This window comes from Equus przewalskii, chromosome 1 (genome assembly GCF_037783145.1).
Source record: "Equus przewalskii isolate Varuska chromosome 1, EquPr2, whole genome shotgun sequence".
Lineage (NCBI taxonomy): Eukaryota > Metazoa > Chordata > Mammalia > Perissodactyla > Equidae > Equus > Equus przewalskii.
The window spans coordinates 135,806,125-135,833,598 of NC_091831.1; the positions used below are offsets into that span (position 1 = coordinate 135,806,125).

The 27,474-nt window shown below is 37.7% G+C and overlaps 1 protein-coding gene across 1 annotated transcript; it reads left to right on the forward strand.

Annotated features, from left to right (window-relative positions):
* Positions 1–26,576, forward strand: PYGO1 (pygopus family PHD finger 1). The gene is made up of 3 exons (XM_070579767.1): positions 1–622; positions 17,456–17,541; positions 18,596–26,576. The coding sequence occupies exons 1-3, from the start codon at positions 574–576 to the stop codon at positions 19,718–19,720; spliced, it is 1,260 nt and encodes a 419-aa protein (XP_070435868.1). The 5' UTR covers positions 1–573; the 3' UTR covers positions 19,721–26,576.
* Positions 26,577–27,474: the final 898 nt, after the last annotated feature.

Sequence of the window (27,474 nt, forward strand, 5' to 3'; positions counted from 1 at the left end):
GCCCCCGAAGTCCGTCGCCGCGCGGGGCCGGGGAGCGCAGGGCGGGGAAGCCGCGGGGCCGCGCCACGTCCCTCGCCCGCCCCAGCGCGGGTCGTGCAGGCGGCTGCAGGCTGGGGGCTTTTGTGTCTGCGACTCGGGAGCGGCGGGAGCGCGGCCCTCCTCCTCAGAGGGCGCTGTGAGGGCGCCGCCAGGGCCGGCAGCCCGCGCCTGCCTCCCTGTCAGCGGCTCCTGAGGCGGCGGCGGCGGCGAAGAAGAAGGAGTGGGAGGCGGCGGCGGCGGCGCACTCGCCCTCCGCACATGCCGGCCCCGGGCGGGGGGCCGCCCCCAGGCCGCGCTCCCCGCGGCCGCCGCTGAGCCCGGCCAGCCCCCGCACGCTGCCCGGCCGCCCCGAGGCCTCGTCCTCCTCCCAAACTTTGCAAAGTCTGCCGGCGGCCCCACCGCCCTCGGCCGCGCCTCGGCTCGGAGGCTCGCCTCGCCGCCGCAGCGGCCCCGCGAGGAGGAGGAGCCGCCGCCGCAGCATCAAAGAGACCGACTTCCCGCGGCCTGGGGGGGAGTCATGCTTCGCGGTCTGTAATGTCAGCAGAACAGGAGAAGGATCCCATTTCGCTGAAGAGAGTTCGAGGTAACCGAGAAGGGCGCCGGGATGAGGGGATCGGGGCGCGCGGGCTGCGCGGGGGCCGCGTGCCCGGCCGCCGGGAGGCCACGGGGCGCCGTCCGGGCCTAACTCCGCGCAGCCCGCGGCCGAGGCTGCGGTGGGAGGCGCGCGGCCCCGCGCCCGCCCGCCCCCGGGCCCCCCGCGCGGCGCCCTCGCCGCCTCGACTTTGTGCTCGGAGGCAGTTGAAGCGGCGCTCAGCATCCCTGCGGCCCCCGCCCCTCTCCCCCTTCCCTCGTTCGCGAGACAGCACAATAGGCACCTCGGTGGGGGAGGCGGAGACGCCCCCGGGCAGAGTCCGCGACCCGTGCCCACCCCCTAAAAAGTAAGTTGGACCGCACGGAGTTGCCCTGCTCGAGGACGGTGTGCGGGGCCTGCGCCTCTCTCCCACCCCCTGCCCACCCTACAAAAGACAACAGACACACGGCTTATTTTCTTTAGGTTTAAGAGGAGAAACTACATAAATTCAAAAGGCGTTTTCTCTGTTGGCTTAGGGATAAGAATCAGATCACCCCAAATCAGTTTTTTCCATGATTACTTGGCTGCTGCTTTGCACACTAGTTCGGAATTTTTCTGCTGCCTTATTATCTAAGAAAAATAAGAAGGAACGATATACCAGACAAAAGATAACGCATGTAGATTCGCAGACGCCAAATACCTTCTTGAAATTTGGGGGATGTGCTCCGGCTCCTCTTTCCAGCTCTTAATAGGGTTAAGGCTGAAAGTCCCAAAGTTGAAGTAATACTGTTTGTTCATTAAGCAAATATTTATTGAACATGTACTGTGTGCTAGGCACTATTCTTGGCACTGGGATACAACAGGGAACAGAGCAAAAGGGAGTCTTCACCCAGCAGGAGCTCACACTGGTGGGGTAAACAAGTGGTAAACAAAAAAAGGTATAGAATGTCAAATGGAAGTTCTATGGAGAAAAACAAAGCAGGGCAAGTAGTTCAGAAATATGTATGGGAGTAGGGAGGTAGCAGTTAGGTATGTAAGAGGGCTTGCCTGGAAGGTGATGTTTGAGTAAAGACCCAAAGGAAGTGATAGAGCAGAGCTATATGGATGCGCGTGGAAAGAGAGGTCTCAGCAAAAGGAACAGCAAGTGCAAAGGCCCTAGGTCTGGAATTGGTCTAGTGTGTTAAAGCAACAGCAAAGAAGCTATTGTAACAGGTGCAGAGTGAGCAAAGGGAGAGTGGTTTGAGCTGAAGGATAAGGGTGATTGTGTGTCGGGGGTCTTGTGGGCCATTTAAAAGACTTTGAGATGTGGACTGGACAGTTTTGAGGGTAAGAGTGACTGATCTGACATTTTTAACAGGGTTTCTCTGGCTGCTGTGTGGAGAACAGACTGTAGAGAACAGTGGCTGAAGTGGAGAGGCTAGTTAGGAGGCTATTGCAATAATCCTCTCATCCAAACAGGATAAGGAGCTTTATAAATCAGTTAAGTAGTAAGCTAAATTTCCAGTTAAGTGAAGTAGTGATCAAGGATCGTAGTCATTCATCTATCTTTTTGTTCCGTGTGACTAGAGATTAAACATATAGAACTGGCTTGCGACACAGTGACAATGTGGTATCCAAAAAAATTCGCTCCAGTGTTTAGATAGAGATTGATTTTCTTAGCTGTTTATGCAAAAACATGCTTTAGAGCAGAACATTGTTTTTAAAGGCTTAATATCAGCACAATCTTCCATTTGGTGAAGGTTTTCTATTTCAGCTTTCTTTTCTGTTTGTGGTTATGGGTTGCCAAAGCCTTTAAGGAATAGACCTTTCTGAGATACAATTATTCCTCTCATGTTTTTGCCATATTATTTTGCCTATTATTATAAATTACTTTGGGGTTGAAGGAAAAGAAGGAGAGCTATCAAGTTTATACCTTTGAACTCAGTTATCAGACTTAATCAAATGTAATTTTAAATAAAATGGATAGCTATTTTATTGTGGGTCAAAAACACAGGTCTATCTTCATTTTGTTCCAATTGCTGCTTTTAAGTTTGGTGCCTTAGCTGCTGGGAGTTGGTTCAGGTGTCAGTTTGAGAACATTATGGGAGTTAAGTACCAGAATGAAAAACAAAGCCCTTTGTAAAATAAAAAGTCATTATGAGGAGGGGTTTTTATAATAAGTTGTTTTGTAATAATTAGAACATTAATTTGAAATACATTTTCAGATTATTTTATAATCCATAAAAGATACCGGAATATATACATGAGCTCTTCTGAAGCACAATTCTGCTGAACTTCACTTCCCTGGGACTTTTTAAAATAATTTCTATCATCAGACTGCATGCAGGACATGGTGTTTGGAGATCATAAACTCTTGAGCAGTGTTTCTCAAACTGTTTCCCATCCACTGATGTATACAGAGTTTTTAATGTTTATGTATTTATTTCATGTATATTATAAAAAATGTGTCATCAAACCTCTTGCTCAGGATAAGGCTAAGATATATAGATAGGTAGATATAAGGTAGATATCTATATATGTAGTTTCAATATAAATTAAGAAAATAGTATAGGTGAAACTCAGATATGGCAAAATTATGATGGTATGAATGACTAAGGACTTTACAGTAGTATAATCTATAGACCAAAAGCATCATAATCCCCTTGGATGCTTATTAAAAATGTAGATTCCTGGACCCACAGAATCAGGATTTCTGGGAGATTTCTCTACATCTTTAACAAGATCTCCAGGTGTTCCTTATATACACTAAAGTTTGAGAGCTGCTGCTGGTAGACCTAGATTGCAAAGGTGAGTGGACTAAAGGAAGCTGATTTTGGGGTCTTCCAAACTTGCCCTGATATTTCAGTTTTAGATTCAGAATTGCTATTTAGTGGCAGAGTATCTTACCCCTATTTTCTACCAGTTCTTATCACCCCCAGACCTTCAGCCCTTGATTCTAAGACAGATCCATGAGGGTTGGTACAATATCTTGATTATCTTTCTATTTCTCCCCTAATTGCCTTGCCTACAGTAAATACCAAATGAATGAATGAGTAAATATGTGAAGTAACTCATTCATGTCTTTATGCTGCTTTCTGATTGTCCATACCCCTCGTACTGCTTTTACATGCCCTTTTCCCTTAGAATGTTACCTGTCATCCTTCTTTTAACCAACACTCCCATTCTCCAGTATTCTTAGAACTCTTAGGTGTTGATCTGATGACAATATTCCTTCGTTTATTCAACAAATATTTATTGAGCAGTCATAGTGCCAGATAGTGGGAATACATTGATTAAGAAGACATAACTCTTGTGTTTAAGAAATTTTTAGTCTAGTCCAGGATACTGATAAATAAGTAGTTAGTTACGAACAGCATGGTAAGTGCTGTGATGGTCTATAGGAAATAAAGGAACCTATAATCTGTCTTTAAGCGAATCAAGGAAGGCTTCCTGGAAAAGAGTTCTAAGAAGCAGTGGGTGTCCCTTTGTGTTAAGTGATGTAGAAGGAGCAGCAAGGAGGATGAGGCATGAGAAGAAGGTCTAGGAAGTCAGTGCTGATTTTCAGAAGGCACTTCTGGGAGTAAACCACATTTCGTTCGAAATGTTAGTGAACATTAAGTGGTGAAGATGTGACTTAAAAGAAGCTTGGTGGCAGACATAGCCAATAACTTGGAAAGATAGGGTCACGAGAAAGTTTTACGAATGTCTTTTTATTTATTTTTTTCCTCCCTTGAAAAAAGACTTAACCATATTTGTAGACTTACAGAAGAACCCGATGTAGAGGGAAAGGAGAGAAACTGAAAAGGCAAAAGAGGAAAATTCATTAATAAAGCATTCAATATATGTTTTCTGATATCTACCATCTGCTAGGCACTCACTGTTCCGGAAGCTGGGGGTGAGACAGATGAGGCTCCTATTCTCATAAATCAGGTCTCTGCAGATGACAAAAGTGGAATAGCATGGAATGGCATCAAGGATTCAAGTGAACAGTTAGTCTTGGAGAAAAAGAGAGAGAATGAAGGAAGAAAGATAGAAATTTCAAGATGAAGAAGAAGGAAGATGAGGCATTCATTTCAGATGAAATGCTTTTAACTAGAGTTGGAAATGACACTGTAGAGGTTAAGAATGTATTTTAGAATGGGATAATAACAGAAATGTTATGAAAGTGCTAAAAGTAGACTTTACTAGAAAATATAGACTGTCTTGATCAAATGAGTGTATGGAGGATTTAGATTAAGATTGGAGAGGAAGCATAATTTATGTAGTCACAGAATCGAGGGGAAGAGCCAGTGAGAGAAAGTCTAAAGAAAAGGTTTTTTGGAGTTTTTGTTCTGGTTTTTAATTGGTATATGTAAAGGCTGGGCAGATTATCAGAAAAGTGAGTTTGGTTTTCAACACATTAAATGAATATCCCCCTGGGATATTCCAGTGTACACAATGGATATAGGTGGTTTGGAACTGAGGTGAGTGGTCTGAGCCAGAAATAGAGATCTGGAAGTTATCAGTAAACAGGTGAATACTAATTGATAGCTTGGGAATAGATGAGCTCACCCAAGAGAGATTGAAAAGTGAGAAGAGACAAGCAACTTTGAGAATACTAATATTTAGGAGACAAAGGGAAAAAGGACCCTGAAAAGCAGAATGTGAAGGAGTAGCCAGAGAACCGGAGGAGAAAAACCATAAGGGAATGGTGTCACAGGTATATAAAAGGAAGAGTGGATTTATGGGGGGGAGTTAAATGAATTTTGTTTTTAATGTGTTGAATGAAAGGTATCTCTCAGTGAAATATCGGTATGCTCTTTCTCCCATATTCCCTATCTTGGTGAACATCATTTGTCCAGTCACCCAAACCCATCCTCCACTCCCAACCAACACAGTCCCAAAGTCCTAGAATATGTCTCCTTAATATGATTTAAACCCATCATCTCCTTGACCTTTCCACAGCCTCTTCTTTAGTTCAGATATTACTTATCTGTTTGATCATTATAATAGCCCTCTCATTGGTTTCCTGGCCTCCCATTTTGTCCCTTTTAATTCATTTTCCACATTGCTACTGCTGGTGATAAATAACTACCATCTATTGAGTACTTACCAAGCAGTTTGCTAAGTGGTTTAAATGGATCATCCTGCTTAATCCTCCCAATAAGCCTATGAGTTAGATGTTATTATCATTCTAGGTTTACAGTTGAGGAATTGATGCTCAGAGAGGTTAAGTAATGTGTGGTTAAGTAACATACTCAGGTTTACCCAGCTAATAATTGGCAGGCTAGAACTTGAGTAGGGCCCAAAGTCTTAGCCACATCTAACCTTCTTTTATTGGCCCTTTTAATTTGGCCCAGGTCTACCACTTAGTCCTTCATCCTCCATATTCCATGAAATGTTCTATCCTTGTCTCCTGTGCTCTAGTTCTGAAATATTCACATTTGCTCTCTAGACGTTGTCAAGGTCTCTCTTGTCTTTAAATGTTTGTTTGCACATTCTGTTCCTTCTGCTAGGCCTGCCCTCTTTTTTCCCACCTTTGGTAAGATATTCATCCTCAAAGTATCAGTTCAGTTGAAACCTCCCAGGTTGTCTTTCCTGACACTCCTCCCTCAGTCAAGATTAGATTAGTTCCTAATGTTCCCTCAACGTCCCGTACTCGTCTCCATCATAGTATTTATCACATTAAATTTAAGAGTTTCAAAAAAAGGGAGAAAAATAGTTTCCTCTAGATTAAGATCCTTACAAAGAGGAATTATTACTTTTATTTCTATACTTAACAGAAGCTCAACAAATGTTTCTGAAATCTAATTTGATGAATGTTAAGAAAGAGGTTTCAGTAGCTTCAGGTAATCTAGTCTTCCTTGATTGCTTCCCCCAGAGGTGTGGGAGAGTTACCTCTTGGGAAGATTATACAATTCTCTCCTCTGACACTCATATTCCAGGAAACTCAAGAGGTCTAAGTCATCTTTATCTTCAAGGCTACCTGTAAGGTATGATCAAGAGTGATTTCAGGTCTCCTTTCCTATTCCCAGTCTCTACAGATGTGCTAATAAGCAGTATTGAGAAACGACTCTGGAGCCCAACTGCCAGGGTTCTGATTCCAGCTCTGTTATTTACTAGCTATGTGGTCCTTGGCAAGTTAATCTCTCTGTGCATCGGTTTCCTTAGCTGCAAAATGAGAATAATAATAGTACTTATCTCAGAGTTTGAAGGATTAAATGGGTTAATAGATATAAAGCACTTAGAACAGTGTCTGGTACATTGTAACTTATATATAACTGTTTACTTTTAAAATCAGAAAAAGAACGCCTAAAATATACATTCTAAAATATAGTGAGTAATGTGATCAACATTCACTTTTAGGTATATTTAATCAATTAATCAGTAAGTAAATGACCTACAGCATATTCTTTCTTGTTTTGTTTGAGAATGGTATGAAGTGAACAGAAATGAAGGTTATCTCCCTCTAGGGAGAAAACAATGAACGACAAAAAAATTATAAAAGCAGAAACCTCAAAGATTTTACAATTTTGGTGAAAAAGACAAATACAGGTTCTTTTTTTTTGTTTTTTTTTTTTAATTGAGTTATTGATAGGTTACAATCTTGTGAAATTTCACTTGTACATTAATGTTTGTCAGTCGTGTTGTAGGTGCACCACTTCACCCTTTGTGCCCACCCCCCACCCCACCTTTCCCCTGGTATCCACTAAACTGTTCTTAGTCCATAATTTTAAATTCCTCATATGAGTGGAGTCATACACAGATTATCCTTCTCTCGCTGGCTTATTTCACTTAACATAATTCTCTCAAGGTCCATCCATATTATTGCAAATGGAATGATTTTGTTCTGTTTTGCAGCTGAGTAGTATTCCATTGTATATATGTACCACATCTTCTTTATCCATTCGTCTGTTGATGGGCACTTAGGTTGCTTCCACGTCTTGGCTATTGTAAACAGTGCTGCAATAAACATTGGGGTGCATAGGACTTTTGGGATTGCTGACTTCAAGCTCTTTGGATAAATACCCAGTAGTGGGATGGCTGGATCGTATGGTAGTTCTATTTTTAATTTTTTGAGGAATCTCCATACTGTTTTCCATAGTGGCTGCACCAGTTTGCATTCCCACCAGCAGTGTATGAGGGTTCCTTTTTCTTCGCAACCTCTCCAACATTTGTTGCTATTAGTTTTAGATATTTTTGTCATTCTAACTGGTGTAAGGTGATATCTTAGTGTAGTTTTGATTTGCATTTCCCTGATGATCAGCGATGATGAGCATCTTTTCATGTGCCTATTGGCCATCAGTATATCTTCTTTGGAGAAATGTCTGTTCATGTCTCCAGCCCATTTTTTGATTGGGTTGTTTGATGTTTTGTTGTTGAGTTGCAAGAGTTCTTTATATATTATGGATATTAAGCCTTTGTCAGATATATGACTTGCAAATATTTTTTTCCCAGTTAGTGGGTTGTTTTTTTGTTTCAATCCTGTTTTCATTTGCTTGAAGAAGCTCTTTAATCTGATGAAGTCTACAGGTTCTTAATTACATGACTTTTGTGAGTGTCTGCAGCTTTTTTCTTCATGATTTCTTAAGTTTTTGTTTAAAAATTTGGCTGACTTTGTTAATAAAATAAGTTTATTATTAGAGGTATTATTGTATAGAGTCAGCTTCACATATGGATACTATCCACCCACCCTGCTAAACTTTTACCTTTTTGTGCCACCTTAAACCTCATGCTCCTCAGTAATACAAACATCATTAGTCTGGGGAGAACAGCTGGCACAGGAACCACAAATATTTGAAACCTTAAATCACTGATGTTGAGGGCTTTCTGAATTGAGTATTTATTACATGCCCAGGTTGATCGAGGTTCTGGGCATCACATAGTGGGCACTTTCTGCCTTGCATTCTCAAAGGAAATAAAGGCACTTGCATTTCAATCACATAAGGGCATTTCACCAAATGCTTGATGTAGTTTATATAATACTATATTCACATATTAGTTCGTAATATTTCCATTTCACGGTAGAGACCAATATTACAGAAGTATGTGTATCAGGTGAAGACAAAGCTGTTAGCTAAGATGTTTTTCATTCATAGTAAATCATGGAATAAACTGACACCATATCCCAGACGTCTGTGCTATTATGAAAACCTGATATTTGAGTGTCCACTGAGTGTGTTGACACTGCTAGATATGAGATATTTTCATAGGATGGTAAATACTATGGAAACTGAAGTGAAGTGAGCTTACGGTATAGTTTAGCCTAGAGGAAAGCAAAATAAGAACTAGTATTTGAATGCCCACTGTGTGCCAAGCAATGTGTTGGCACTACCTCAGTTCATTCAGGCTGCTATAACAGAATGCCATAGAATGATTGGCTTATAAACAACAGAAATTTGACTTCTCACAATTTTAGAGGCTTAGTCCAAGCTGCCAGCACATTCGGTGTTTGGTGAGGATTTGTTTCCTGGTTTATAGATGGCTGTCTTCTCGCTGTGTCCTAACATGCGGAAGGGGTAAGGGAGCTCTCCCAGGTCTGTTTTATAAGGGTACTAATCTCATTCATGAGGGCTCTGCCTTCATGACCTAATCACTTCCCAAAGACCCCACCTCCTAATACCATGACATTAGGGGTTAGGATTTCAACACAAATCTTGGGGGAACACAAACCTGATTGGTGTCATTTAATCAGCATAGAATACATAAATATATACTTATTTGGAATAATGATGAAGAAAGTCTATTTAAAGGAAAATATTAATTATAAAATATTTTAAAATAATGCAATCACATTACTTATGATAACAGTCATTATCACAAACCAAACAATTATTATAAATAAAATAGGGTTAAAAAATGAAAGTTTAAAATACATAAAAGGCACACTGCTATCTAGTGTACAGAATAATGCTCTCACTCCTTTTTAAGGACTTGGGGCCCAAATAGATTGAGTCTTTAATAGGAGGAATAAAGAGGGTATAATTAAACCTACAAAAAAAATAAAGGCCTAAAGTAAACAGTCCACTAGCTCTATAACCACTACTTTGCCCTTCCCTGGATTCTGACCTTTCACTTCATTTTTGAAGAGTGGGAATCATAGAAATTCTTGGTAGCTTATATTCTAAGTAGCCCTGATGACCACGAATCTGATCTAACATTAGTGATTACATCATAGAGAGGAACCACCAGTATTACAGACAGCAGCAGGAAGGACCTAGGTAAGGCCAAAAGTCAGAGCCATTGAATGTGTTAGTTAACTCTTTAGATGACCATTAAGTGGGCAACAGAGGCCAGTAGGAATTTGAAGGTTTGTTTTATAAAGGAGAGGTTAGACTCTTAAATAAAAAATTAATACCATAAAACTCAATTTTCATAAAAGAATTTTAGGTGGTTTTGCTCACAGATTACTTGAAAATAATGAGTTTATTTAAATGATTCCAAAAGTCAGAGTTTTGCCTTAGAGTAAATATAAGCAATTATTATTAAAGTTTTGGAAACTGAACAGAGGTGGTGGATACTATTAAGAGCATTTTGTCCATCTTAAATTACATTACATTTTAACTTTACAGTTATTGAGTAGTCTTAATAATGCTTTGAATGGTAATTTATATATTCTAGGTTAGAGATTAGAGACTAATTTATTAATAATTGTTTTCATTTTTAAGAATTATCTTTTTCTATTTATGCTTTTGTTAAAATGAAATACCCATGACAGATGTTAGAAAGACAGGGCTTTAATGTTTGGCACCTTTGTTTATTTATATAACCAGTTTATTATTTGACCTCTAAGACCATTGCTAATTCTTTTTCCACACCAAACTCATCAGAATTTCTAAGTATTCAGATTCAAGAACAACACATTTTTCTGTTGTATGTCAATGTCTACTGTTATAGAAAACTGCATACAAATTCTTAATATGACATCATCAGTTCATTTTATATAGGCTACTGAATAGTTATAAATTGGTAATAGTTTTTCTTTTTTAAAGATTGGCACCTGAGCTAACAACTGTTGCCAGTCTTTTTTTTTTTTCCTGCTTTTTCTCCCCCAACCCCCCCCAGTACATAGTTGTATATTTTTTGTTGTGGGTCCTTCTAGTTGTGGCATGTGGGATGCTGCCTCACGGTGGCCTGATGAGTGGTGCCATGTCTGCGCCCAGGATCCGAACCGGCGAAACCCTGGGCCACCAAAGTGGAGTGTGCGAACTTAACCATTTGGCTGTGGGGCCGGCCCCCCGGTAATAGTTTTAATCATTCCTGAACCATCAGATTTTGAGTAAGTGACCTTGAGGGGTGGACTGGATCTGAGTATTATTAGTTCTTTACTTACCATCTGCTAAAATAGGATTAGCACATTAAATTAGAACTAAAAGATAGGAGTTCCTTTAGTTTGAACCAGAAGTTTTCATTTTTGCCTTTTGTGGGGCACTAAGGAAGACAGGATATGCATAAGATTTTAGGGAGGCAAACTAGTATCTTAGAAGTAGATAAACCTAGTTTTACCCCAGCAACCAAAGGAAAAATAGGTAAATTGGACTTCATCAAAATTAAAAACTTATGTTTGTCAAAAGACACTGTCAAAGTGAAAAGACAACCCACAGAATGGAAGAAAATATTTGCAAATCATATATCTGATAAGACTCTAGTATCCAGAATACATAAAAAACTCTTACAACTTAGCAACAAAAAAGACAAACAACCTAACTGAAAAAAGGTGTTTCTTCAAAGAAGACATATAAATGGTCAATAAGTACGTGAAAATATGCTCAACATCATTAGTAATTATGGAAATGCAAATTAAAACCACAAAGAGATACCGTTCATACTCACTAGGATGGCTATATTAAAATAAATAAATAAATAAATAAATATTGGGGAGGATGTGAAGAAATTGGAACCCTCAGACTTTGCAGGTGGGAATGTAAAATGGTACACCCAGTGTGGAAAACAGTTGGGCAGTTCCTCGAAAAGACTTACGATATGACGCAGCAATTCTACTCCTAGATATATACCCAAGAGAATGGAAAACATATGTTGAAACAAAAACTTGTACATAAATGTTCATCACAGCATTATTCATAACAGCCAACAAGTATAAACAACTCAAATGTTCACCAACTGATGAATGGATAAACATAATGTGGTATATCCATATAATGGACCATTATTCAGCCATAAAAAGGAATGAAATACTGATACATAATATAACATGGATGAGCCCTGAAAATATTATGCTAAGTGAAAGAAGCCAGACACAAAAAGCCACATTATATGATTCCATTTATATGAAATGTCCAGAATAGGCAAATCCATATAGATAGAAAGTTGATTAGCAATTGCTGGGGACTGGGGAATGATTGCTAATGGGTACAGGGTTTCTATTTGGGGTAATGATGGTGTTCTGTACTTAGATAGTGGTGATGGTTATACAACCCTATGAATATGCTCAAAAACCACTGAATTGTACCCTTAAAAGCAAAAGAAAACAAAACCTTAGTTTTAGATTTCAGTGCTGCTCTTGACCAGTGGTATGACCCCTTTACGTTCCATTTCTTTGTCTTTCTTTTTTTAAAATGGGGCTGACTTACCTTATAGTTTTGTTATGCAGACTGAATGAAAAAACGTATAGTTAGACTTGTAACTTGACTTGTAAGTTAAGATGGTAGAACAGAGCTGCTTTACAGAATCTTTCTAATTCCAAGTGAAAGGAACCAAAACATTTTTACAAAACAGCACAGGGGCCGGCCCCGTGGCTGAGTGGTTAAGTTCTCGAGCTCCGCTGCAGGCGGCCAGTGTTTCCTTGGTTTGAATCCTGGGTGTGGACATGGCACTGCTCATCGAGCCACGCTGAGGCAGCGTCCCACATGCCACAACTAGAAGGACCCACAACTAAGAATATACAACTATGTACCTGGGGGCTTTGGGGAGAAAAAGGAAAAAAATAAAATCTTAAAAAAAAACCCAAAAACCCAGCACAAATGTTCAGCAACAGCAACAAACAAGGGAAGTGGCACAGCCCAAGACCATAAATCTGGAATAGGGTGAAATTCACTGTCTTAGGCTTCTCAGACAACTCCTGCCCCTTGGAACCTGATTTTTGAGAATTCTTACTAATAACTCTAAGTCTGGAGAGAAGCGGATTAAATGTGTATTCTTATCTTCTCACTCTTTTGAATAAGAAAAAAATGAGTGAAACAGAGAAAGATTGTTTTGGTTTTTTTGTGTGAGGAAGATTGGCCCTGAGCTAACATGTGTTGCCAATCTTCCTCTTTTTGCTTGAGGAAGATTGTCACTGAGCTAACATCTATGCCAGTCTTCCTCTACTTTTTGTGGGATGCCACCACAATGTGGCTTGACGAGTGGTGCTAGGTCCACGCCCAGGGTCTGAACCTGGGAACCCAGCTGCTGAAGTGGAGTGCACGGGCTTAACCACTACGCCACTGGGCTGGCCCCAGTTGTTTTTTTTTTTTTAAAAAAAAGAACTGACTGTCTCTGACAGAAAAGAAAGCTCTAGAGATACAACTTTAATCAGGGAATACAAGGTATCGTTTCATGTGACTGCATTACTGCACCCTCCGACTAGGTAGATGTGCATATAAAAAAACCTCAGAATTAAGAGCCTGGATGTTCCAAAGAAACACAACAGGTTAATCTTACGAATATAAACAAGCATTCTAAAAAGAATATTAGCAAAAATGATAACATTCATATAGAAATGAATAAATTGGATTTATTTCAGGAATGTCAGACTGGGTTCAACCTTAAAATAATTTAAAGGAAAAAAATCGTATGATTATCTCAGTAGATGTAGCATACCACCTAAGCCGAGCAAACAATCTTTGATGTGAATGAAAGGGAGTGAAAAAGTCACTCGTGTTAAAACAGAGAAAATAAAAGGTCTGAGCAAAGTTGCAAGATAACATAAAACCATGATAACTACACAAACAGACCATAGCAAACAACTAACAAAGACAAAGAAGAAAATAACAGCGTGTAGAAGATGAAGAACCCATAAACTACAGGACAGAAGGAAATATCTCACATGTATTTCAAATGGTAGCACTTAATAAAATAAAATGAAAGCTCAAAGACAAGATTATGATAGGACAAAATAAGATAAAAGGTAAATTGCAGACCTAAGGAAACAAATTGAGGACTAAAACAGTGTGATTACAGAACAAATAAGTAAATTAGAAATAAGGAACAGAATAGAGATGGTTAAGTTACATAACAGAAAAGCTTCAGATAATCAGATTAAGTGCAGACGAAAAAGAGTAAAGTCAGAAGAGCTAACTAGTAGATACGGAGCTACAAGTCTCTGTAGCATAATGACAGTTATTATGCCCTTGAAGTGGAGCACTCAAGAGAGCAGAAAAAGTATTCAGAGATAGGATAAAATAAAATTTACCTGAAGTGAAGAATTGAATCTAGAGATAGTAAATGCCCTGCTACAAGGGGAAAAAAACAGAATAAGATGTGATACTATATTCTCAACTTTCAAAGCAGGAAGTCAGTCAGTGCTATTTAAAATTGAAAAAAGAAAAACCTTAATTTCTCCAGCATAATGTTTTTCTTGATGTCTTTTCTTAGCCTTAGAGGGTTCTTTTCAAAAATTTTTGTTTTATTTTTTTAAAAATCTCTTGGGGCCAGCCCCAGTGGCCTAGTGGATAGGTTCCGTGCACTCTGCTTTAGTGGCCCGGGGTTGAGTTTCCTGGTGCAGACCTACACTGCTCTGTTAATGGCTATGCTCTGCTGGCGGCCCACATACTAAAAAAATAGAGGAAGGTTGGCATGGATGTTAGCTCAGGGTGAATCTTCCTCACCAAAAAAATAAATAAATAAAATTCTCTTTTGGTCAAGAAACATTTGGCATATTCTTCAGGTTAACTTATTTCCTTATTCTAATAAAGTTATAATTTAATGCTTTCATTTTAAAAATAGTATTATATTTTTGTAAAGGTATTACTATTGCACTATATACACAGAAGGAAAAGTAGGGAGGTAGGTAGTAAGCTAGATGTCTGGAATGATGTTAACCTAGTAGTAATGATAGTTTCTGGCTCGTGGGATTTGAGAAAGAAATCAGTCAGAGTCTGGTCAGGAGACAGAAACCATTACCAGTTATTTTTAACAGAATTTAATATAAAGTATTGTTAACAGATGTTAATCTGAAGTGGGAAAATAGGATACCAGAGTTTTCACGGAAGTGTCCACTGTGGGAAGCATCTACCATTCCTAAGGCTGTGGGTCAAAGGAAAGAGGTTGGAATTATTAAAATATGTAAACTCACAGGAGGGGCCTGTGAGTCTCAGATCTCTGAGAAGGGGGTGCTACTCAGACTGGTAATAATGCCTCTGGGCTTAGAGGAGGGGCCTCGAGAGCTGGGACTCAGACCCCTGGTGCTGACGTCTGTGAGAAGGATCCAGCAGGGCTGTTTGGGATAATAAGTGAGGTTAAAAAATGATGTTGTTTTGTTCTAGATGACTAGCCAGAACAGGGAATATCTTTCCACTTATAAGTCTTCCTCTGTCTCTCTCAATAGGGCTTTTAAAATATTTTTGTTCCATCTTGTGCATTTCTTGAATTTCTTGCTAGCTATTTTATTTTAGTTTTGTTCTGTAAATGAAAACTCTTCTTCTACTTTATCTTTTAACTGGTCGTAGCTTGTATATAAGAAAACTTTTGATGTTTAAGTATTAATTTAACATCCAGAATCCTTACTGAATTTTGTTATTGTGTATCATAGTTTTTCACCTCCACAGTATTTAAACTTCTCTAAATGGCTCTTACAGAAATCTGCTTCACATTTTATTATGGAGGGACTATCTCCAACACACTGATTTCTCTTTATTGCCAAGTACTGTACTTTTCCCAAACTAGTATTGATCACTGATCATTACTGGTCTCCCTGCTGCTACCCCTGTCCTATCACCAGTTTATTGTCAACACAACTACTAATGTAATCTTTTAAAAACATAATTCATGTCACTTTCCTACTCAAAACCTTTAAATGATCATCCACTGTTCTTCAAATAAAATCCAAATTCCTTAACATAAATTCCAAGGCTCTGTGTCTTGGTCTGCTTGGGCTGCTATAGCAAAATGCTTAAACAACAGAAATTTTTCTCACAGTCTGGAGGCTGGGAAGTCCAAGATTAAGGTCCCGGCCAATTCAGTTCCTGGTGAGGGCTCCCTTCCTGGCTTTCAGATGCCCGCCTTCTTGCCATGTCCTCACATGGACTTTCCTCCCTGTGTGCACATGGGGAGAGAGAGCAATCACTCTCTCTCTCTTTTCTTAGAAGGCCGCTAATCCCATCATAAGGACCCCCACCCTCAGGACCTACTGGAGCCTTAATTACCTCTCAAAGGCTGCATCTCCAAATACCACAAATACCATCACATTGAGGGTTAGGGCTTTAACATGGGAATTGGTGGGGGGTGGGGGGATGCTTTGGGTGGGCACAGAAACATTCAATCCATAACACACTTGGCCCCTGGCCGAGTTGTTAAGTTTGTGCGCTCTGCTTCAGCAGCCCAGGGTTCGGATCCTGGGCACAGACATGGCACTGCTCTTTAGGCCATGTTGAGGCGGCATCCCACATGCCACAACTAGAGGGACCGACGACTAGAATATACAACTACGTACTGGGGGGATTTGGGGAGAAAAAAGCAGGGGACAAAAAAGAACATTGGCATAACACTAAAATGATCTGGTCCCTGCCTATCTCCAGTCTCTTCCGAAGGCACTCTCCAGAGTCCCTTAACACTGGCCTCTTTTAAATTTCTTAAACACATCAAGCTCCTTTCTACTTAGGAATCTTCGTTTGTGCTATTCTCTCTGCTTAGAGGCTCTTCCTTCTGCTCTTCACATGAGAAATTTGTTATCATCCTGTAGGTCTCAGTTTAAATATCCCTTTCTCAGAATCCACATATATAAGCAGGTCTCCTCTAATTCTCTGTCAACTCATTGGATTGATTGATTTATTAATTTATTACAAATGTGTATATATGTTACTACAAATGTGTATCTATATATGTGTGTGCTTAATTTTATTCTTCTATCTATTTTTGTATATGTTCGGAATTCTCCATAATAAAAAGGTTTTTTTAATGGAAAAATATCATTGATAAACTTTTTTTTTTAACCTCTTAAATGAATAGTCAAGCTTTTGCTTTTGCTTGCTCATACACTGTTAAGAAAATAAACATACATTGTTGTATTTTGATAGTACCTTTAAGAATTAAAAGGCACATTCCTTTGATGCCATAATTCGAGTTCTGGGAATGACTTGTGCAATTATGTAAAGACATTTATACGTGATTTTCATTGTGGAACCGCAGAGGTTTGGAAACAACCTAAATATCCATCAGTTGGTGGGGGGACAGTTTAATGAATTATGGTATAATCATACTATGAAATACTACTCAGTTATTAGAGAAGGGAGCAGTTCTATATGTAATGACATGGAATGATTTCCAAGTTAGAAAACAAGGTACAGACCACTGTGTGTAATATGCTTCCCATCATTTCTGTATTCCTCCAAAAGAGGAATTTATCCAGATTATCTTTGGAAAGGTAGACCAGCAACTAGTAACAGTGGTTGCTTCAGAGACAGGGAACCAGATGAGTGAAGGTTTGAGGGCAGGATGGAGACTTTCTTTTTTACTGAAAGAGTAATAAAAAATACTGTGGTAGTAGAGATGAATGACTGAAATTATGGGGAAGACTTTTGAAAATAAAGATAATGAAAGCTTAGTATTGCTTTTATCTAACAAAAATAGAAAATGTTGACAGGTAATTATAATAGATATTGCTAGGAGAGATGTAAAATGATTTCAGTTAGAAGTGGAAATATTATCTGGATTTTATTTATTTGTTTTTAGGTGGTGATAGTGGACTGGATGGGTTAGGAGGACCAGGTGTTCAACTAGGAAGCCCAGATAAGAAAAAACGGAAGACAAATACACAGGTAAATTGACATTTTCTGTAATAACAGTTTTTCTTCACTGATACGATCAGACTGATGAAGTCGATTTAAATTTGGTCATGGGTTTTGTTTCTCATCCTCATTCAGAACCTAATTATGAATTCTGCCTTGATTATATTTTTTTATTCTGCAACTAGTGGCTATTGTTGGACTGTAGGCAAGAGTAGATATTGCAAGGAAGTGCAGGCAGACAAGTTAAAATGCTTATTCTTAAATCTAATTTAAAAAGCATAGATACCTGTAGTTCTATTAAAATATTTAAAAATATATAGACACAAGTTTAACCTGAAGTAACGTTCCACTCTTATAATAATTCAGTAGTATGTGCATATCATGCAGCAGTCATGGTGGAGGCATCATTTGTCTATGACCTGTGGTTGTAATAAACAGTTAGAAATACTGGCTTTTGTGGTTTTATTCTCTATAAATTTTGAAGCAGTCTATGATAAAGACTACAAATAAGTATGATGTGTGTATAGACTACTTTTTTCCATGTTGGCCACCATCTATGAAACTTGCAGTGTGACTAAAACCGGCAGTTTATTTTTCCAATCTGAGGCCTAGAGCTTAGTGCTGTGGGAATACTTTAATAGCTACCCTCTAAAGCTAGGAAAGAAATTTAGATCCTGTTTATTGTTATTTAATGTTATGGCTATTTGGGGGTATAAAAGGTATTTTTAGTTAGAATTTTAAGTGAAAGATTCTAGAGTTATATGGACAAGCATATTAAATGGAAATTATGGTAATGAAGCTTCTTTTGAAGGTTACCTGTGGAGTTTGAAGTAACAATGGATTTGAGCTCAGAAAAGCATACCTTAATTCCTTTCCTAAATGAAAGAAACCTGCACTTTCTTATCATTAAATATAAGTAAATATAAACATGACTTGGGTTCGAAAGGTCAAGTGAAGAATTAAATTTTTGTAACACTGCAAGAGAAATTTGACTAAAATTAGGTTCATAAGTGTTAAGATAACAGGACAATTTTAATGACTTCTTTGATCAAAACATGTATTTTACCCTGCATTCTCATTTCAGGGGCCTTCTTTTCCTCCATTGTCTGAGTATGCTCCACCACCGAATCCAAACTCTGACCATCTAGTGGCTGCTAATCCATTTGATGACAACTATAATACTATTTCCTATAAACCACTACCTTCATCAAATCCATATCTTGGCCCTGGCTATCCTGGCTTTGGAGGTTATAGCACATTCAGAATGCCACCTCACGTTCCTCCAAGAATGTCTTCCCCATACTGTGGTCCTTACTCACTCAGGAATCAGCCACACCCATTTCCTCAGAATCCTTTGGGCATGGGTTTTAATCGACCTCATGCTTTTAACTTTGGGCCACATGATAATTCAAGTTTTGGAAATCCACCTTATAATAATGCACTAAGTCAGAATGTTAACATGCCTAATCAACATTTTAGACAAAATCCTGCTGAAAACTTCAATCAGATTCCTCCACAGAATGCTAGCCAAGTGTCTAACCCTGACTTGGCATCTAACTTTGTCCCTGGAAATAATTCAAATTTTACTTCTCCATTAGAATCCAATCATTCTTTTATTCCTCCCCCAAACACTTTTGGTCAAGCAAAAGCACCACCCCCAAAACAAGACTTTAATCAAGGAGCAACCAAAAACGCTAATCAAAATTCCTCTGCTCATCCGCCTCACTTAAATATGGATGACACAGTGAATCAGAGTAATATTGAATTAAAAAATGTTAATCGAAACAATGCAGTAAATCAAGAGAATAGCCGTTCGAGTAGCACTGAAGCTACAAACAACAGCCATGCAAATGGGACGCAGAATAAGCCACGACAACCTAGAGGTGCGGCAGATACGTGCACCACTGAAAAAAGCAATAAATCCTCTCTCCACCCAAGCCGTCATGGCCATTCTTCTTCCGACCCAGTGTATCCTTGCGGAATTTGTACAAATGAAGTGAATGATGATCAGGATGCCATCTTATGTGAAGCCTCTTGTCAGAAATGGTTTCACCGGATCTGTACTGGAATGACTGAAACAGCTTATGGCCTCCTGACTGCGGAAGCCTCAGCAGTGTGGGGCTGTGACACCTGTATGGCTGACAAAGACGTCCAGCTAATGCGCACTAGAGAAACGTTTGGTCCACCTGCAGTGGGCAGTGATGCTTAATCACGGCCAGTAACTAAAGTGGGTTTTTTTTCCTGTGTATTACAGAAGTTCAGTGACACAGGATTTTAATGTTTTACATTATTTTTTTAAATGCACACACAAGATTATTTACCTTTTAGTTTTTATTAATATTCCACTTCAGTACTAGTGCAAATTTTGTATCATTGTTTGCTATCTTCAATGAGAATAATGTATATGAGGTGCTTTAGGAAGTACTATACAAATAAATGTTATTTGTTGTTGTTAATCATAAACAGAAAAGCCTCTTGAAGCTTCAAAATAATATGTAGCAAATGTAGGCAAGTTTTGACTTTTAAAAGAATCATTGAAAAATGTGTACTTCAGCGCTGAACTTTGGCAATATCACATTAAACAGTTCAAAAATTTTTCAAGGATCCATTTAACATGTTTTCAGGAAAAATTTATGTAGCTATAACATGAAAGGAACCATACGTTTTAATGGATGTTTTTAAAATAAATAGGGTATGACACCAGATTCCTCCCCACCCTGGGTCCTTGAAATTAGTGACTTTCTTATTTTTAAGTCAGTCTTTCCAGGATATCTGTTTGTAGAGAGATGAGACAGATGTTAGCATAGAGTAGATGCTCCGTAAGTATTCATTGATTGACTTGTGGATTGTACCACATGAAATTGCTAATATTAGATCAGTTGAAAATTGACTACAATTAGTAGAGTTGACATAAAGGTATGTTTCTAGTTGTGCTATTTAGAATTATTATAATATGCTCTTCAATCTTCAATTTTCTTTGATTATTGAGTTGCATTGTTTTCCGGAGAAATAAATAATATAGTATCCTCAGAGGAATTGCGAATAGCTTTTCTAATATGATTTCAAACTGCAACATATTGCAAGTGAGACAGGTAGAAACATCAATTAGGCGTTACAAGGCTCTGCTAGCGAAAGAACTACTCAGTGGTGGTTTGAAAACTCTTGTTCTGGGGATCTGAATTCAAAAATGAGCCCCAGGAGAGATCAAAATCAATTTTAAGCAAAGACCAATTAAGAGCCAAGGTGAAAGCTAACTCAACAGTTCGAGGCCTGCAGCAGACAGGAGTTTCTGCTATGACTGGGAAAAGTGTAAAAATGGACCCAAAGTATCCTCTTGAGAGATGATAAAGAACGGAGATGGTTGAAGGGGAAGTCATTAAGATTCAAAACAGCAGAAACCTATTTTTGGAGAGGATCATAACATGTGACCACACAAAAAAAAAGATACTGTATCACAATTGATAGCAGTTTATACAATGGTTGGATGTTGGTGAAGCTCCCAAACTTGTGCAGTCATTATCATTGCAACCAAAAAAGTCCTGAAGACTGTATGGTGATCTGCGAAAGGGATAATTGACTACTACTGTTTAAACCCTGGTGAAACTACAGCAACAGCATATTGCCAAGAAATTAAAATTATGCATGAAAAATTTAATTAAAAAACGTCCTTTGATTAATAAACATGAACTTACACTTTTACATGACAGCACTTGACCTCACATGTCACAAGCCACTAAAGCAAAGTTAATTGAATTGGGCTGTTAAATCTGGTCATGTCCGTTGTAGTCACCAGCCGTTTATCCAGTCAGCTACTGTCTTTTTCATCATTTAGAGCTTTTTCTAAGAAACAACATACTCTCCAGTTGAGAAGCAGTAATTGGAGGATTTGAACAATTTATACAGCCTAACATGATGAATTTTATAAAAATGAAATATTTAATTAGCTATTAGAAGAAAATTATTAATGCTCATGCATATTTTGATTGAATAAAACTTATTTTTTTAAATACAGTGTTTTAATTTTGACCTACGAAAACAGCAATTTCATATGGTACAAGGTAATATAAGGTTTTCTCCATTTACCTGTGACTAGTTAGAGGTGAGTACAAAGTATTTTCAATAGTTGTAAAATATATATCTTTACAGTTTTAGGAAATGAAATGATAGAAACTATAATACTAGGTACTCCTTTGTGTGAAAACTTTACCAGTTGAGGCAGATTAAAATTCAGTATTTTTGGCTGACTCTGATATTTGATATGTTCAGTAGCATACTTGAAGATCCCATTTTGCTTACATTGTAGCTTTTGTTAGAGATACATAATTTTTTAAATGTTTAAGGACCTAGTTATGTTTTTCTCGAAATCCTAGTGAGTGCTAATTTTTAAGAAATGATGCACTGCATGTATGCCCAGTCCTAGTATCAGATCATGATTTTTTATGACTGAATACAGTTAAATAGATATTGAGTAGAACCTTCCAGTGTCGGCAGGAGTTAACACTTTATGTGGTATACTTGAGTTATGCTCATTGCTAAAATTCTGTAGTTCGTAAGCCTTCTGTTGCTTACAGTTTCAGTAGTTAGTTGTTTTGTGAAAATGAAATAACCTCTCCCGAGCTAAAGATACTTGATTTGTAATGTGATTCTTACATTTTCCATTTCCAAGTAGCTGTTTTTTAAAACTTACAAACAAGTGAATTTTTATTCAAGTATTTAGGTCTTCAGAGCACCTTACTTAAATAGGAATCTGTAAATACTCAAAAGAAAAACCCGTAGTTGATTTTGCCAATGAATCACAGGCAAACTATAATCATGACTGATGAATGTTTTCATGTATTTGAATTAATTTTCTTACTGGTTCCACATTTGTTTCTACATAACACTAAGTCCAAAGTTATCTAGATCTTTTTGGTAGGGAAAGTGATGAACTATAAGAATGGCCAGATACTGATTTGCCCTATTTGACCAAAGACGGCTATTATACAAATTGATATGGCTTTCTTAGGTGATGAGCTGCCCTAAACATTTTAAAATATTCAGTGATGGAAAGAAATGCACACAGGTGGAGTAATCTAGTCGCATTGTACCTTTTTGATGTAAGACTTTTCCTTCACTGAAAGGCCTCATCTCACATGTGCACGTGTGTGCGCGTGCACACACACACACACACACACACACACACAGTTGAGCAGGAGTTTCTCCTACAGTCTCAAGTTTTGCCAAAGTTCAACCTGGCTAGCCTTCAGCAGCGAGGCTCTCTCACCAAGACTAGGTTACTGATAGAAAGTTTTAAAGCATCAATTCCTTTCTCAGAACTTGCTTTCCTCATTTCACTAGAGAATTCCTGGTCCCCTTGCTCCTAGATGCTACTGGACTCACTAATACTGAAATAGCTTAGCTGGTGAAAGACAAATCAATTATTCTTCAGATAGAGTGCTTAGAATTTAGATTTGCGATCAGTGTTTTTGTTTTGTGTGAAATACTTGAGTACTGCTATTATGATTCTTGTTATCCAGATTAGAAGATGTGTACATAAAACTGAAGATTTTCTTGTCCTAGTGCTTATTCTTCATAGAGTAACACAATATGAAGAAATCCAATTTTTTGGCTTTTTTTTTAAACTCCCAAGTCTGCCTAGTGGTAGGAAAAAACCTCAATAGTGTTTGTCACCATGATATCTGCTGACTTTAATCATCCAAATAAAATAAGTATCAGGAATCTTCATCTAATATTCTTTCAAACTTGTTCGTCCTGAATATTAACAGTGCTGGTACTTACTGTCCAACATACTATGGTAATTGTATTTAATAGTAAAAAAATATATAAGCAATGTTTTTTAAAGGGAGCTCTAAAGAGTTTGGATTTCTTTTTTGCAGTGTATAGAGGTTTCATATGCATGAACATTTGTACTATTTTAGATTTTTTTTAATTAAAAGCATCTAGGCTCCCAAAGTTCATTTGTAAATAGTGGTTTGGAACTCTGTATAAGATGATTAGATTCTTAGGGAAGTTCATAAAGGCTTATTTAAACCGTAATGTTGTTAACCAATAGTACCATGCTGAGTGCTCTGTAGCCTGAGTTTTCTTTAGGGAACCAATCAATGTAGGAGGGAAAAAGAAGCAGAGGTCTTTCCTTTTTCCTGATGTGATTCAGGAAGGTTAAGTTCTTTGGTCTGAATGTTTCCCAGTTGCCCTCTTGCCATCCTAAACTCTCTAGTGGATTGCCATATAAGCCGACTTGCCTTTCCCTTTGTGGATGCTCTTTGCTTCAGAATTTCTTATCTTTCCTCCAATTGGAATTCCCATTTCTTTGTGTGGCTGCGGTTGGCTAGATTTTAAGGGAAAAGTGTTTTCCACCAAGATGTGAATGAAGATAGTGAAGAAAGTGAGATTAAATTCTCTTTTTAAAAAGACTTTATTCAGAATGAATCTTTAAGATTTCAGACAATATGACTAAATTTCACGCACCATGGGAAGCAGTATTTTTATTGACTTGGCTGTTACTGTCTTGAGAGTACTTCCCAATTTCCTTTATATTGTTGGGACTTTTCACAGTTTCCCTTCCTCTACTTCTGAACCCAGAGTTTTTCTTCTTATTTCTAAACTTTAGTAACTTCCACTTTTCTCTCTTCCCTTTCTCCGATAAAGCAGTATAGAAGTGGTTGGTACAGTGAGGGGAGTTTAGAGGCACGCCTAGAGTAAGGAGGCTAGGGATGGCATTAACATCTCCCAAGACAGTGGTCTGGGGGAAACGAAGGGAAGAAGGTGGCTATGTGTAAGCCAGACATTAGTACATCAGAGGCTGCCTGTATTTTATTGAAAGCTTTTAATGAAACCCAATGGGTAAGCTTCATCTTTGTCATATTTTGTCAAAATACATAACTTGCAGTTACATTGAAACTTACTCTAAATACCTGTACTTTTCTTGTTCTGTAGATGATGTAGATGCTGTTGCTTGTTAGTTAAAATATCTTTTATAAAAGAAAGTCCTGCTTCTTATCATGATGTATGTGACTTAAATGACTGTTTCATATTAAAACTATTTCTTCCTTATGTACTGTTTACATATACCTCTTTTTGGGATATTAGTTCAGTACTTTTATACAAATCTGAGTGTGTTCCACATTGGTGACATGTATTTTTGCAGTAATTTTTTGTTTTGTTCTTAGAGCATGTCTAAAGTAACACATGCACTAGTGCTGTGGTCTGTGGCAAAATTACTGTAATTCAAATTGGAAAATAAAATGTTTCCAGACTTTGTCCAACATTTATTCCTATGGCAAAGGAAATTACTATGTAATACTAATTATTTCTTACGCTGGTATGTTTAAGCTACTCTATGAAGTATGTGAAACATCAATATTTCTGGATTAGTAGATGGCCTGATGTCTTTGAAAGGGGAGAGGGGTAAAATTTGGTGTTAGCAATTCATAACACTCATAATACAATAAATACTTCTTAAAAGTTTGACCTTCCTCTTGCAGTTATAATTTACTAAGGATTTATTATCTTAATTGACAGTGCATATTAGGATTTTTTTAGCCCGTATTATTAAAATTATATACTAGACTTTGAACTTATTCTGATATCTTCCAACCAAAAAAGATATCATTAATTCACCATAATCAAAATAAGTAGTAATACTCTTCTCCATTTATTAAGAAACTATTACAATACAATAAAACTCCTCTAATTTACTTAGCATTTGTATCCATTGTTACAAGGACTTGAATGGTGTTTACTTGGTACTATCTGATGAAAAGACTTGTTAATAAAACTCAGAATCAAGATTTTCAAGAAAAATGTTTAATCTTGGAAAATTTTTAAGCTTTTTAGAGGAATTTATTTAAGAATACAATACTAGTTTAAAAGCATTCTTTTGTCATTAAAACAAGTAGCCAAAAGAATTGTAGTAGGTAATACTTGGCCAATGCAAATTTGTATATTTGAAAGTATCTGCTTGAAAGAAAAAAGAAATGTTCGTGAGTGCTTAAACTGCATATCTTTTTAAAATACTCAAATTGTTAGACTTTAATCAATCCATACTAAACTGAATTAATAAGCTTTTACTACATCAGTGATGTATATTACAAGATAAGTGTCTACCTATGTTATGTTAATGATATCTCTATACAGCATCATTTTTGGCATGGTTGTATATTTTGTACATTTGATTGTCAACTATTGATAGGACTGACATAGCAATAAATCTCATTCAGTTCTTAATATTTTTTTTAAATGGCAGATACCATACTGTGTCATAATCCTATTATATTTTACTTGAATACCCAGTGTTTTTATGGGTTTATTTTTTGTGTTAAAAATTTAGTATCACATGTTAGGGGTTTATTTTCTCCTGGTTATTTTCACATAGAATCTTTTAGAACTGGGTCTATTTCTATTTAAATCATAGAGGTTTAAAGAAGTATTAGTATTAAGTGATTAATGAATTGCTCTGTGGAAAAATTTAAGTATGAAATGACTAGGTTACCCCCAAATTGTTTATTTTCTTTACATGGTTAATGTACAGGTTTCAGTTTTCAGAGAAATAAAATTGGCTTAGTAACTGATTGAGTATAGTAGATAAAGGGTAGTTTGACTGTCTAAGGGCTTCCAAGTTTTAAACCAAATAATTCTCAATTCTGAATTACTTTTTAGTAATTACTATAAATAGTGGTAAGCCAGTTCTCCCTTTTCTTTTAAAGATATTTAACTCTCACAGTTTACTCCTTCTGATCCCTTTTCCTTCTTCTTAAACACCATGCTAGAATTTAAAATTGGGGGAGTTTAACTTACCTTCCACATTTTAGTTTTTTATTCTATAGATAAGTAGTAAGACAAGTAAAGGTTCTACTATCAAAACAGTCCGTGTTATTGTTGGCCATTCTTTTCAGGGATTGTGCTAAATGTCATGTGTGCATTGTATAAAGAATGTTATCAGTATATAGACCTACCTTTAGTAGAAATTATGTATGGCAGGCTTTCTTGAACAATATGTATTGTAAGTTTCCTATCGTGTTATGCTTCAGATTCTTTTAAATAAAGCTAGTTTTTAAAGAGAAAAATAACTTTTTAAAGTGTTTGACTTTCATCAGGACAAGTAGGTTTGACAGTCTGGGCTTTGGGTAGGATGGGTCCTTCTAGTTGTGGCATGTGGGATGCCACCTCAGCATGGCCTGATGAGTGGTGCCATGTCCGCACCCAGGATCCAAACCGGTAAAACCCTGGGCTGCCGAAGCGGAGCGCAGGAACTTAACCACTTGGCCACGGGGCTGGCCCCCAGAAATTTAATTGTATCCTGAGGAGTAAACCAATATCTTTGGACACACTTTGCTATATACATACTTGTTTTTCCCTGTGAAGTTTATACATAACACTGAGTCGTGAGTTTCCTTAAGAAAATGTGAGCATAGTGTATCTCTATCTTGATTCTAACAAACTAGGACCTCAGTTCTTTCAATAAAAAATTAATTGGAGAGGGGTTCTAAACCTCAGCAGCTTAACAATTCCTGAAGCAGAGACACCACTGTAGCAATATGAAGAACAAATTTGCTTAAATGATAAGATTAGATTTACAAAAGACCTCTAAAATTTATTTGAAACAACCATCAGGTGCCTTGGGTCTTACATGAAAAGAGGCTGCATAAAATGTGAATGTGTCAGTTGCCGCACCTTGGCATTAGAGTTAATAGAAGTGACAATAAGATAAAATTACATCAAGGTAAAATTTGAATGCACAGAAGTTCTATTTAAACAAATGGAAGAAAGAAAAATGTATCTCACCTGCTGTAGGAGAGAAAAGATGTACAGAGACTTCTGATCAAATAACATTATGACCATGCTCTAAGGCATCCCCTCTGCTCCAAACATATCAGTGATAAATATAAAAAGATAAAATTGGGTTCAAAACCAACAAATAAATCCAAGGACAAGAAATATAAAAAGAAAGCATAGACCATGCTG